This window comes from Polypterus senegalus, chromosome 5, assembly GCF_016835505.1.
Source record: "Polypterus senegalus isolate Bchr_013 chromosome 5, ASM1683550v1, whole genome shotgun sequence".
NCBI lineage: Eukaryota > Metazoa > Chordata > Cladistia > Polypteriformes > Polypteridae > Polypterus > Polypterus senegalus.
The window spans coordinates 195,196,042-195,208,768 of NC_053158.1; the positions used below are offsets into that span (position 1 = coordinate 195,196,042).

Consider the following 12,727-nt stretch of genomic DNA (forward strand, 5'->3'; position numbering starts at 1 on the left):
GTTTGTAATTACAGTTGAAAACCTTTGCTACAAGACCACACTGGAAATTTACTTATGTGTAAGTTGGAATACGGACATGTTAAGTAACTTATTTAGAGTTCACGGGCAGGATGCGGACTGACATTGTCCTGGTTAAAACTCCAATGGCTTAGTCACCAGACCTCACTGGTTTTCACGTGTAGCAGTAAGAATATTATTATTTTGTGTGATACATTTAATAAGGCCACACTCACCAATGAACACGCCTGTTCTGGACCCACTCGCTTTTTCCATTGGTATTCCAGCATCTTCCAGGGCTCGGAAGGTACACTCTAACAAAAGCTTATGCTGTGGATCCATTCTTTCCACTTCTGCTTCAGGAATGCCAAATAGCTTGTTGTCAAATTCGTTGAATCTGATTGATGGGAGAAAAAAGTATTTTTGATACAATTTCGTTGCTGCACTTAACAATTGGTCCCAAATTAACATGGAAATAATTAAGATCCAACAGTCTCTGCTTCATTAATTAACCAAATGCTTTTATATAAAATATATATTTTATATATTATATTGTCTATGGATAGAAGTGAGGAAAACAAAAATCCAGGAAGATGAATCCTGAATCCTGAAGAAAATAAACCTCTGAAGTCACATATTGATTTGCTCAGCTAGCCCAAATGACTCATTCTCAACATTCTACTTTACGTTACTCAAGTCATTATCTAAATTAATAGATGAAAACTATTGTCTTTCGCTGCACCGATCCGTATGTCGATCTCACACTCCATTCTTCCCTCACTCGTGAACAAGACCCAGAGATACTTGAACTCCTCCACTCGGGGCAGGATCTCTCTCCCAATCCTGACAGGGCACTCCACCCTTTTCTGGCTGAGGACCATGGTCTCAGATTTGGAGGTGCTGATTCCCAATCCTGCGCCCACCAAACTGGACCCCCTCAACACCCTGGCTGCGCCTAGAAATTCTGTCCATAAAAGTTAGGAACAGAATCAGTGACAAAGGGGCAGCCCTGGTGGAGTCCAATTCTCACTGGAAACGGGTTTGACTTACTGCCAGCAATGCGGACCAAGCTCTGACACTGGTTGTACCGGGACTGAACAGACCTTATCAGGGGGTCCAGTACCCCATACTCCTGGAACACCCCCCACAGGATTCTCCAAGGGACACGATCGAACGCCTTTTCCAAGTCCACAAAATACATGTAGACTGGTTGGCCAAACTCCCACATACCCTCCAGGACTCTGCCAAGGGTGTAGAGCTGGTCCACAGTTCTGCGACCAAGACAAAAGCCACACTGTTCCTCGTGAATCCGAGGTTCTACTATCTGACAGACCCTTCTCTCCAGGACCCTTGAATAGACTTTTCAGGGAGGCTGAGTAGTGTGATCCCTCTGTAGTTGGAACACATCCTCCGGTCCCCCTTCTTAAAGAAGGGGACCACCACCCAGGTCTGCCAATCCAGAGGCACTGTCCATGATGTCCATGAGATGTTGCAGAGGCGTGTCAACCAAGACATTTCTACAATATCCAGAGCCTTGAGGAACTCCGGGCGTATCTCATCCACCCCCGGGGCCCTATCACCAAGGAATTTTTTAACCACCTCGGTGACCTCAGTCCCAGAGATGGGGGAGCCCACCTCCGAGTCCCCTGGCTCTGCTTCCTAATTGGAAGACATTTTAGTGGGTCTTTGAAGTACTCCCCCCACCGACACACAACGTCCCGAGTCGAGGTCAGCAGCACACCATCCCCACCATATACGGTGTTGACACTGCACTGCTTCCCCCTCCTGAGATGCCAGATAGTGGACCAGAATCTCCTCAAAACCATCTGGAAATCGTTCTCCATGGCCTTCCCAAACTCCTCCCATGCCAGAATTTTTGCCTCAGCAACCACCGAAGCTGCATTCCGCTTGGCCTGCCGGTACCTGTTAACTGTCTCTGGAGTCCCACAGGACAAAAGGGTCCTGTAGGACTCCTTCGTCAGCCTGATGTCTTCCTTCACTGCCAGTGCCCACCAACAGGTTTGGGGATTGCTGCCACGACATGCACCGATCACCATACGGCCACAACTCTGGTCAGCCGCCTCAACAATAGAGGCACGGAACATGGCCCATTCGGACTCGATGTCCCCAACCTCCCTCGGGACGTGGTCGGCACAAATGCGCAAACAACAGTTAGGACCTGTCCCCCAACCCGAAAGGTGGAGGGAGGCTACCCTCTCGTCTTCCACGGTGAATCCCAATGAACAGGTTCCAAGTTGGGGGGCAATAAGTATGCCCACACCCGCTCGGTGCCTCTCACTGGGGGCAACTCCAGAGTGGTAGAGAGTCCAGCCCTTCTCAAGGAGACTGGTTCCAGAGTCCAAGCTGTGCGTTGAGGTGAGCCCGACTATATCTAGCCAGAACCTCTCAACCTTGCGCACTAGCTCAGGCTCCTTCACCTTCAGAGAGATGACATTCCACGTCCCAAGAGCCAGCTTCTGTAGCCGAGGATCGGACCGCCAAAGTCCCTGGCTTCGGCCACCACCCTGACTCACACTGCACCCAACCTCCTTGGCCCCTCCTACAGGTGGTGAGCCCATGGGAAGGGGGACACATGATCCCAGCCGAGCCCCATGGGTGCAGGCCCGGCCACCAGGTGCTCGCCATCGAGCCCAACCTCCAGGCATGGCTCCAGTGGGGGGCTCCGGTGACCCGCATCCAGGTGAGGGAAAATGCCATCCAATGTTTGTATGTATCATAGGTTTTCTGCACCGCTCTTCATCATATCCCTTGCCTATGACCAGTTTTCCTTGGGTAACCCTATCAGCGGCATAAAGCCCCCGACAACAGAGCTCCTAGAATCATTGGGACACGCAAACCCTCCACCAAAATAAGGTGGCGGCTCGTGGAGGGGATGCAGAGTCCTATTAAATCAAAATGCTGCTAACAAGAACAATTGCAAGAACTTGGAATTACAATCACACACAGTACTTCCTGCTCTTGAATCTTTAGACTGGCTACCCAGCACAAACTTACATAATACTGTTGAATAAGCAAGAGGGAATCGATAGATAGATAGATGAAAGGCACTATATAATAGATAGATAGATAGATAGATAGATAGATAGATAGATAGATAGATAGATAGATAGATAGATAGATAGATAGATAGACACTATGATGGTCAGTCAGTTGGTGTGGGTTTACAGAATCATTACTTTGTTGAACTTGGTGTATGACCTAGTGTTACACAAGTTAAAAGGTGTGCCTCCATACTTCTTTCAATATCCATCCATCCATTATCCAACCCACTATATCCTAACTACAGGGTCATGGGGGTCTGCTGGAGCCAATCCCAGCCAACACAGGGTGCAAGGCAAGAAACAAACCCCGGGCAGGATGCCAGCCCACCGCAGACTTTTTTCAATATTTTTAATTTAATCCATCTTTTTACTATACTAGATTAATATGATGATACTCAGGACAGTCTTATCAGCATCAGATGTAAGACAGAAAGCAACCTGGAGTTTGCCAAAGGAAAGACATCTGAGATGAGAGAGCATTATAATCAAAGGATGGAAAGATTCTGTCATCATACAAGGCATCCTATCACAGACTTCACTGCTGAATGCCCAGGACAGGGTTGGTGGGGTTACAAGAAATATTTCAAAACTAATCTGCTGTACAGATTGCTTAGGGAATAATACAATAAAGTCATGGAAGCCATACCCAAATTCTTATTGTAATTAATGTCTGATAATGTTCATGCATTTTGACCAACTTCAGGTTCATCCTTAGTTCATGGTAGTATCATTTCACGCCTGAGATTATATCTCAGCTCTTCTATTCACATCTTCAACTGCTAATACCTAGCTGTGATAATTCAGTTAAAAATCATTTTTAGTCTTTTGTTGTTTCTTTTTTTTTTTAAAGTCTATTTTATTTTTACTTTTTTTTACTACACTGTAATGCAATGGCACATTGGTAACCTTGTTGCCTTTAAGTAGGGAGACTTTGGTTTGTGTCCCGGGAACTCCCTGCATGGAGTTTGCATGTTCTCCCTGCGTCTGCATGGGTTTCCTCCAGGTGCCTGGGTCTCCTTCCACTGTCCAAAGACATGCATGGTAGATGAACGCAAAATTATGTCTGTTTGTTGTGTGTGTGTGTTTGCACTGTGATGGGCTGATGCCCTTCCCAGGGTTTGTTAATGTCTTGCACCCTATGACAGCTGGGATGGGCTTCAGCACTCCCAACCACCCCCCCTCAAACTCCCCCAACCCCCAAGAAATGACCCCAACGACCCTGGTTTGAATTAAGCAAGTTAGAAAATATGACATTTTTTAGTTGTTTGCCTTGGATTTTTTTGTAGTTTGTAATGTCTTGGCTGTTGGGAATTTTTTCTTTCCTTCTTAGAGAATCTAAGCTGGTTGCTGTCGAAAACAGGGCCTGTTAAAGCCCATTGAGGCTTTGTGTGATTTTGGGCTATAAAAGAAATAAATTGTTGTTCTTGTTGTTGATGATGATGTCATCACACTTTGCCATTTTGGTTGTGACACCAAACATTATTGTACGATTTGTATCTACATATGTGATTTTTGTGTTTTGTCACTGTGGCTATGTTTCAAAAGCAAGCCTTATGTCAATTAAAAGGAGTCACTTTGATAAGAATATTAGCCTAGATCTAACTATTCTCTGTCTTTGCACTTAAAACCTTTGCTCTACCTCACACATTTTTAACAACAACCAAATTAGGGTTCTTTAATGGGAATACCAAAATAGTCATGACACTAGCATTTTAAACACTAGACCGCGCTATCTGTAGGGCCTAGTTTCTAAACCACTTGGCTATTTTTGCCATTTAAGAACCCAATTAAGAACAGTGTGTTCATGTTGGAAAATAAATACTTACCCATCAATAAGTGATGCCCTGCAGGTGTGGGATTTTCCAGGCAGGCTGGCATCAGGATCGTACCATGATTTTATGTCAAAGCGTTCCTTGGGTATTTCCATCGTGCAGTTTTTGCCTTCCAGCAAAACTTTCCAGAAGGAGTCCACTCCTTCACCTAAACATGAACAGAATTGCAATGCAGTTAATCAACAAAATACCATAACATTACAACTTATATATAGTGCCTTTTTATAATGAACACTATTTTTACATACAGAGGTACAGTATATTACATTTGTCTAAATATACAGTATATTTTTTCTACACATGAGCAAAAATTAGTATAAATGAGTGGCAGGGATCTCCTCCTCGAAACGTAACCTTATTGTGGTGGAGGGGTTTGCGTGTCCCAATGATCCTAGGACCTCTGTTGTCTTGGTAGGGCCAGCCAAGGAAAACTGGTCCTAGGTGAGGGATGAGACAAAGAGAGGTTCAACCAAACCTCCTATGAAGAACAAAAACCTTGGACGACGTTTTCCCTCACCCGGACGTGGGTCACCGGGGCCCCCCTCTGGAGCCAGGCCTGGAGGTGGGGCTCGAAGGTGAGCGCCTGGTGGCTGGGCCTGCACCCATGGGGCTCGGCCGGGCACAGCCCAAAGAGACAATGATGGGTCTCTCTTCCCATGGGCTCACCACCTGTAGAAGGGGCCAAGGAGGTTGTGTGCCACGTGAGTTGGGTGGTGGCTGAGGGCGGGGATCTTGGCGGTCCGATCCTCAGCTACAGAAGCTGGCTCTTGGGACGTGGAATGTCACCTCTCTGAAGGGGAAGGAGCCTGAGCTAGAGCGTGAGGTCGAGAGGTTCCGGCTAGATATAGTCGGGCTCACCTTGACACACAGCTTGGACTCTGGAACCAATCTCCTTGAGAGGGGCTGGACTCTCTACCACTCTGGAGTTGCCCCGGTGAGAGGCGCCGAGCGGGTGTGGGCATACTTATTGACCCCCGACTTGGAGCCTGTTCATTGGGGTTTACCCCAGTGGACGAGAGGGTAGCCTCCCTCCGCCTTCGGGTGGGATGACGGGTCCTAACTGTTGTTTATGCGTATGCGCCGAACGGCACTTTGGAGTATCCACCCTTTTTGGAGTCCCTGGAGGGGGTGCTAGAGGGCATACCTTCTGGGGACTCCCTCGTACTGCTGGGAGACTTCAATGCTCACGTGGGCAATGACAGTGAGACCTGGAAGGGCGTGATTGGGAGGAATGGCCCCCCGATCTGAACCCGAGCGGTGTTTTGTTATTGGACTTCTGTTCTTGTTATGGATTGTCCATAACGAACACCATGTTCAAGCATAGGGGTGTTCATATGTGCACTTGGCACCAGGACACCCTAGGCCTCAGTTCGATGATCGACTTTGTGGTCGTGTCGTCAGACTTGCGGCCACATGTCTTGAAGACTCGGGTGAAGAGAGGGGCAGAGCTGTCAACTGATCACCACCTGGTGGTGAGTAGGCTTCGATGGTAGGAGAGGATGCCGGTCAGGCCTGGTAGGACCAAATGTGTTGTGAGAATGCCTGGCAGAGTCCCCTGTCAGAAGTAGCTTCAACTCACACCTCCGGCAAAACTTTGACCACGACCCGATGGAGGTGGGGGACATTGAGTCCGAATGGGCCATGTTTCGTGCCTCTATTGTTGAGGTGGCTGACCAGAGCTGTGGCTGTAAGGTGATCAGTGCCTGTCGTGGCGGCAATCCCCGAACCCGTTGGTGGACACCAGCGGTGAGGGATGCTGTCAAGCTGAAGAAGGAGTCCTACCAGACCCTTTTGTCCTGTGGGACTCTGGAGGCAGCTAATAGGTACCGGCAGGCCAAGCGGAATGCGGCTTCGGTGGTTGCTGAGGCAAAAACTCGGGCATGGGAGGAGTTTGGGGAGGCCATGGAGAACAACTTTCGGACGGCTTCGAGGAGATTCTGGTCCACCGTCTGGCTTCTCAGGAGGGTAAAGCAGTGCAGTGTCAATACTGTATATGGTGGGGATGGTGCACTGCTGACCTCGATTTGGGACGTTGTGGGTCAGTGGGGGAAGTACTTTGAAGACCTCCTCAATCCCACTAACATGCCTTCCAATGAGGAAGCAGAGTCTGGGGACTCAGAGGTGGGCTCCCCCATCTCTGGGACTGAGGTCACCGAGGTGGTTAAAAAATTCCTTGGTGGCAGGGCCCCGGGGGTGGATGAGATACACCCGGAGTTCCTTAAGGCTCTGGATGTTGTAGGACTGTCTTGGTTGACACATCTCTGCAACATCACATGGACATCGGGGACTGTTCCTCTGGATTGGCAGACCGGGGTGGTGGTCCCCCTCTTTAAGAAGGGGGACTGGAGACTGTGTTCCAACTACAGAGGGATCACACTCCTCAGCCTCCCTGGAAAAGTCTATTCAAGGGTCCTGGAGAGGAGGGTCCGTCAGATAGTCGAACCTCAGATTCAGGAGGAACAGTGGACCAGCCCTACACCCTTAGCAGAATCCTGGAGGGTGCATGGGAGTTTGCCCAGCCAGTCTACATGTATTTTGTAGACTTGGAAAAGGCGTTCGACCGTGTCCCTTGGGGAATCCTGTGGGGGGTGCTCCGAGAGTATCGGGTACCGGACCCCCTGATAAGAGCTGTTCGGTCCCTGTACAACTGGTGTCAGACGTTGGTCTGCATTGTCTGCAGTAAGTCGAGCCCGTTTCCAGTGAGAGTTGCTCTGCCAGGTTTGCCCTTTGTCACCGATTCTGCTCATAACTTTTATGGACAGAATTTCTAGGCGCAGCCAGGGTGTTGAGGGGGTCTGGTTTGGTGGACTCCGGATTGGGTCACTGCTTTCTGCAGATGATGTTGTCCTGTTTGCTTCATCAGGCCGTGATCTTCAGCTCTCTCTGGATCGGTTCACAGCTGAGTGTGAAGCGGCTGGGATGAGAATCAGCACCTCCAAATCCGAGGCCATGGTCCTCAGCCGGAAAAGGGTTGGGGGAGAGATCCTGCCCCAAGTGGAGGAGTTCAGGTATCTCGGGGTCTTGTTTACGAGTGAGGGAAGAATGGAGTGAGAGTTCGACAGGCGGATCAGTGCACCGTCCGCAGTGATGCGGGCTCTGCATCGCTCTGTCGTGGTGAAAAAGGAGCTGAGCCGTAAGGCAAAGCTCTCAATTTACCAGTCGATCTACTTTCCTACTCTCACCTATGGTCATGAGCTATGGGTAGTGACCGAAAGAACGAGATCGCGAATACAAGCGGCTGAAATGAGTTTCCTCAGCAGGGTGTCTGGGCTTTCCCTTAAAGATAGGGTGAGAAGCTCAGTCATCTGGGAGGGGCTCAGAGTAGAGCCGCTGCTCCTCCGCATTGAGAGGAGTCAGATGAGGCGGCTCGGGCATCTGATCAGGTTGCCTCCTGGACGCCTCCCTGGTGAGGTGTTCTTGGCACGTCCAACTGGGAGGAGGCCCCGGGGAAGACCCAGGACACGCTGGAGGGACTATGTTTCTCGACTGGCCTGGGAACGCCTCGGGATTCCCCCGGAAGAGCTGGAAGAAGTGGCCGGGGAGAGTGAAGTCTGGGCATCTCTGCTCAAGCTGCTGCCCCTGCGACCCGACCTCGGATAAGCGGAACAGGATGGATGGATGGATGGAGTGGCAGGGATTAAATCAGTAATGTTGTGTTGTTTTCAAACAGTTGGCAAAATGTGAAGGTGATGAGTGTGCTGATTATAATCAATGAAGCAAACCACTAAAGTCAATAACTTCCTTTTGGAAGAAAATACTTGTTGTAAAGCCTGAAGTGTATGAGTACCAAAAGGAAATAGTCAGACATGATTATTAAAAATTGAATGATTCACAACTGGAGAAAAGGCTGAATTCTATTACTGTATCTTTCACTTTAACTCCATGTCAAGATGCTCATGTAACCAGTATGTGTGTGCTGGACCATCAATTATGTTGTCTGTTAGGCTTTTTTCTCTGAATTTACTGTCTTACTCTTCTTTATTTATTTATCTGGTTTAGTACAATGCTATATACTGTATATCCTGCTGTTCTCCTTAAACTCTGTGAAGTGCCTTGAGCATGGGAAAGGCGCTATATAAAAAAATGATTATTATTATTATTATTATAACTCCTGACAGATGAAGTTGTCGAAGCAGACTGGTGTGGGCACCCTCAGCCCCAAAGAAGACACTCGGAGTCTCAGGATAGGCAGCAGAATCAAGATTTATTGTATGGCACACATACAGACTTACTTAAAATGGGAAGGGCGAGCATCCATGGGTCGCTCTTACATTTATCACTGTTCTTATTACACAAGTCATTATTCATCCTCATCTGACTCCTAACAGTTCTGTCCCTAATTAATTCCACCATTATTTCTCAGCTAAGGGGGTGTCAAACCTCTCTCTGTCCATCATGTCTGTCTAACAAGGCCTACCTGTACTCCCTACTAGCTCAGCCTTTGCTACCATTATTTATATCCAAAGAGTTCACATTCCCTCTCAACGTGAGGGGCCCATCCTCTTCCAGCTCTCTTACACATCCAACATTTGGCTTATGAACCATTGGTGGTTTCTAGCTCATACAGAATAATAAAAAATATGTAGGCATAAGTCTTTTTAATCCTAACTCTTACATCCTAATGCTTAGTGAAATGTAGTATTTACTTTTCGCATGTGCTTATAAAACATTTCTAATATGTAGAGATTACCAATTTTAAAAACACATTTTTCTATAAAGTGAATAACATTGATCGTTACAATGGCACTTGATATGGGGTGGGATATATTAGACAGTGAGTGAACAGTCAGTTCTTGAAAGTGATGTGTTGGAGGTAAGGATCTGAGTGACTTTGACAGAAGACAAACTGTGACGGCTAGACAATTTGGTCAAAACATCTCCTAATCGGCAGGCTTTGTGGGGTGCTCCTGGTATGCAGTGGTTTGCGTGTACTAAAAGTGTTCCATGGCAACACAGTAGGTGAGCTAGCGACAGGGTCATGGGTACCCAAGGCTCATTGATGTGTGTGGGGTGCAAAGGCTAGACCAGGGGTCTCCAACATGTCGCTCGCGAGCTACTGGTAGTTGGCAACCCCTTTCCATGTAGCTCGCCAAAGGGTTAATGAATCTTACATAAATTTGAAAACTTGATTAGTCAAATAAGGGGTGGGCGATCTTTCCAAAAAATCATATCACGATCCACAATCTGAATTGCAATCTAACTTTTCAATGTGAATATCCAGACTCAAACTCATCAAGACTTAAGTAACACTTTATTTTAAGTATCAAACAAAGTTGAATTCAATTGTTCTCTCGTTCACTAGCTAAGCGGAGTTAAGGAACGCACAAGTTGGCAAGTGAGTGATGAAGGCCCCTCCCCCTGGCCTGCTGCATTCTTCTCGGATTCGCGCAAATAAATCAGTAGCACAAGCGAACTACGATACATAGCAAAATGAGAGAAGTCGCAAAATGAACCAGAATTGTCAAGCAAATTATAGAAAAAAACACAATCTATATCCGTTAAGTAGTTCTCTCGTGAAAAGCAGACAGACAGACAGACAGAGAGACATTGGATTTTATGTATTACATATTAGTAAGCCTTCAAAATAATGTGCAGTTAAAAGTCTCAACAACATTCTTAGCATTTATGGAGCTTAGTAGAGCCAGATAACTATAAGAATCTTCATTAAGCAGCTCTGAAAATGTCTGCTTTGTTTGGGTCTCCATACCTCTGTGAGTCTGACATGAATGTCATGAAATCAAAGTTCAGAACACGACTGACAGACGGACATTTAAATGACTCCATAAGTGTGAACCTGAGTGGCTCCACTCCACCAGACACCTCAGTGCCAGTCATCTGACTAACCTGGAATCTGCTTGCCCATTCAATGATGTATTCAGAGAAGCCTGGCAGATGGCCCATGCCATAGATATACACACATGTACTGTTGATCCCACATTGGCAGCAATATGTCTATACTGGAACAGTCAAAATTTGCTTTTTTTTTTAATGATTTTATTAAAAATAGAATAACATCCCATACATATAAGTCAAGTTTTACAAAAATAGGTTTAAAACAAATCAACACCCAACCATAAGAAAGAGAGCTAGGCCAGCAGAGTAAAACTTTAAGGTAGTAAAAATAAGGAAATAGATAATTTAATAAATGACTAAAGATAAATGGAGTTAAAGAGGGGAGAGAATCTGCTTCCTCAATTAAAATGCTTATTCAAAAAAGTAATTGATCAGATCCTGCCAGGTTTTGAAAAAGTTCTGCACAGATCCTCTAAGTGAGAATTTGATTTTTTTTCCAATTTACATATTTGGAACCACCATTATTAAGTGAAATAACAATGACTGATATTACAGTTGTTCTCTGCATTTTGACAGGTAGTGTACATACAATTCAACTATTAATATCCTCAAACAGTATTTTTTTGCTTAGAATCTTTCTGAAACTGCCAGATTGTGCTGTTTGACAATATACTGCTGATGACACCTCAAGAAATGAGGCAAAAGTGATGACTGGAAATCCAAAAAGAAAAATGTCATTTTCTTTTTTTGTATTAATTTGATTGCACTCCATACAAAGCAATCAAGTTTTTACAAAAAGAAAAATAGAGTTAAGAACAGATCGATCCCCACCCTTGAGAGAGAGAGCAAGCCAAACGGCATAAAAATTTTACAGCTTTTAAACATACCTAAATTAATAAATTCTCTGTGCTTCATGAACTTATTTTAAAATATTACTGATTAGATCCTGCCATGTTTTGAAAAAAGTCTGTACGGATCCTCTAACTAAGTATTTGATTTTTTCCAATTTTAAATAATATAACACATCGGTTTCCCACTGACTTAAAAGAGGAGAGTTTGTGTTCCTCCAGTTTATCAGAATAAGTCTGCGTGCCAACAGTGTAGTGAATGCAATCACAATTTGTTTGTCCTTCTCCACTTTAAGCCCCTCTAGAAGAACACCAAACACAGCTGTTAATGGGTTAGGAGGGATTGTGAGTCCAAGACTGTCTGAGAGGTAATTAAAAATTTTTGTCCAGAATAATGTTAATTTGGTGCAGGCCCAGAACATGTGACCCAGTGAGGCTGGGACTTGGTTGCAACGTTCGCAGGTTGGATCATGTCCTGGAAACATTTTGGAGAGTTTTAGTTGAGACAGATGTGCTCGATATATAATTTTGAGTTGTATAATTGTATGCTGTCCTGCGGTGGGTTGGCACCCTGCCCAGGATTGGTTCCTGCCTTGTGCCCTGTGTTGGCTGGGATTGGCTCCAGCAGACCCCTGTGACCCTGTATTCGGATTCAGCGGGTTAGAAAATGGATGGATGGATGGATAATTGTATGCTTTGCTCATATGGAGCTCGAGTGAATTCTCTGCATTGCTACTTTCCACTCCTCTTCTGATATATTAATTGAGAGATCTTTTTCCCAGTGTCCTCTTGGATCTTTGAAAGGGAGGGATTGTAAAATGATTTTATATATTGTAGAGATGGAGTCCTAAGTCCTTGACATTGAGCAATATTTTTTCCAGCATGGATGAGGTTGGAAGATGAGGAAAATCTGGAAGGTTCTGTTTAACAAAGTTCCTGATTTGAAGGAAAATGTCATTTTCATGTCCACATGACAAACAGTACTTGCAGTTTTGATGCATTTTGGCAAAGGCACAGGTAAGATCTATACTTACTATTATTCGTTTTAAGTGAAAAGTTAACCACTCCAAGATGGTGACGCTGTTGACAGGCCTACGGGAACCAAATGTGGCATCTATGTGCATACATCAATTGCCAGTACTCACCCACCCATTTGCTACAGGGAATGAGAGTATTGTACCTTTAAAGGAATATA

The 12,727-nt window shown here is 45.7% G+C and overlaps 1 protein-coding gene across 1 annotated transcript in view; it reads right to left on the reverse strand.

Moving 5' to 3' along the window:
* LOC120529932 (hybrid PKS-NRPS synthetase pytA-like) overlaps positions 1-12,727 on the reverse strand; it is a 75,417-nt gene that overhangs the window by 39,143 nt on the left and 23,547 nt on the right. The window contains 2 exon segments of the mRNA XM_039754141.1: positions 234-394; positions 4,886-5,063. Coding sequence (XP_039610075.1) covers positions 234-394; positions 4,886-5,063 — 339 coding nt within the window.